Source organism: Colobus angolensis, unplaced genomic scaffold (genome assembly GCF_000951035.1).
Source record: "Colobus angolensis palliatus isolate OR3802 unplaced genomic scaffold, Cang.pa_1.0 Scaffold219, whole genome shotgun sequence".
Classification (NCBI taxonomy): Eukaryota; Metazoa; Chordata; class Mammalia; order Primates; family Cercopithecidae; genus Colobus; species Colobus angolensis.
In genome coordinates this window covers 1,465,602-1,467,323 of record NW_012115366.1, presented here as the reverse complement: position 1 = coordinate 1,467,323, position 1,722 = coordinate 1,465,602, and the positions used below count along the sequence as shown (strand labels likewise).

Below are 1,722 nucleotides of genomic sequence, written 5' to 3'. Positions count from 1 at the left end.
TTACCTTTTTTTTTTTTTTTAAGATGGAGTCTTGCTCTGTTGCCCAGGCTGGCTGGAGTGCAGTGGCGCCATCTTGGCCCACTGCAAGCTCTCTGCCTCCCGGGTTCATGCCATTCTCTTGCCTTAGCCTCCCAAGTAGCTGGGACTACAGGTGCCCGCCACCATGGCTGGCTAATTTTTGTATTTTTAAAAATAGAGACGGGGTTCCACTGTGTTAGCCAGGATGGTCTCCATCTCCTGACCTCGTGATCTGCCTGCCTCGGCCTCCCAAAGTGCTGGGATTACACGCGTGAGCCACTGCGCCCCGCCGCTTTTTTTTTTTAAGAGACAAAGTCTCACTACTTCTCCCAGGCTGGAGTGCAATGGTGTGATCATGGCTCACTGTAACCCTGAACTCCTGGGCTCAGGCAATCCTCCCGTCCAGCCTCCCGAGTAGCTGAGACTAGAGATATGCACAACCTTACTGGCTGTTTTTTTAAAAAACTGTTTTGGTAGAGACAGGGTGTCACTATTTTACCCAGGCTGGTCTTGAACTCCTGCAAGCAGTTTTGGGCTCCCTAAGTGCTGGGATTACAGGTTGAACCACCACATCCGACCCTTCTCTATGTTCTCTATGCCATTTCTCAAACACTTCAATACAAGGATGTTAACAGAATCTTGGCTACCATCCTTCAATGGAAGAGAATGTAAATATATCAAAACGCCTCAAAACGGTACACAATGGAGTCTTCTCGGCAATTTTTATAGAGCATCAAAAGCACTTCACAAACTTTTTTTTTTCCCCTCAATATATTGTTTCTTTTTACAAATGAGATGGGATATCACTATATTGTTCAGGCTGGTCTCAAACTCCTGACTCAAGATCCTCCCACCTCAGCCACCCAAAATGCTGAGATTACAGGCATAAACCATTGTGCCCAGGTTGTTTTTTTTTTTTTTTAAGAGATGGAGTCTTGCTCTGTCTCTCAGGCTGTGGAATGCAGTGACACAATGGTAGCTCACTGCAGCCTCCAACTCCTGGACTCAAGTGATCCCCTCTCCTCAGCCTCCCGAGCAGCTGGGACTATAGGTGTGTACCACCATACCTGGTTCAAAAACTGACTTCTCCAAATGTTTAGGTCTTAGATACAGTAGAAAGACTCTGGGCCACAGATAGAGTGCTGTATCTGAGAAAGCAACTGGTCTTGCAGAGTGAATGTATAGATTACCTGGTGACAATCCCATTTTCTGCAAGAATGAAGGCTGCGGCAGGATTGGCAGCCCTGATGAGGCTCTGCAGCTGAACAAGGAGAGGGTGCCGCTGCTCCGTGGTGTGACTGGTGAATACCACGTTACTCACCAGGCCTGTGAATAAAACCAAGGACAGTTTAGCCTTCACAGTCCTGGTTAGGGGTGAGGGCTCACACAAACGTGGACCCTTGCTCCATCCCCTAATCATGCCTTCCAGTAGTCTCCTGATGGAGACAACTCTTACACCCCAACACCAACATACACAGCTATCATTCTCTTCCAGTTTCCCGGCACTGCCACCTCTTGGAATGAATAGCTTCAAGTCTGTAGCCGCCTTACTTCCTAACCTCCTAACTTCCTCTATCTTTTTTTTTTTTTTAAAGACGGTGTCTCACTCTGTCGCCCAGGCTGGAGTGCAGTGATGTGATCTCAGCTCGCTGCAACCTCCGCCTCCAGGGTTCAAGCAATTCTCCTGCTTTAGCCTCTTGAGTA

The 1,722-nt window shown here is 47.9% G+C and overlaps 1 protein-coding gene across 3 annotated transcripts in view; it reads right to left on the bottom strand.

Moving 5' to 3' along the window:
* The window catches only part of LOC105512741 (chromosome unknown open reading frame, human C20orf194), a 150,329-nt gene that overhangs the window by 19,947 nt on the left and 128,660 nt on the right, over positions 1 to 1,722 (bottom strand). For all 3 annotated transcript variants that reach the window (XM_011943311.1, XM_011943313.1, XM_011943312.1), the window contains one exon: positions 1,209 to 1,344. In XM_011943311.1, coding sequence (XP_011798701.1) covers positions 1,209 to 1,344 — 136 coding nt within the window. The remainder of the gene's footprint in view (positions 1 to 1,208; positions 1,345 to 1,722) is intronic.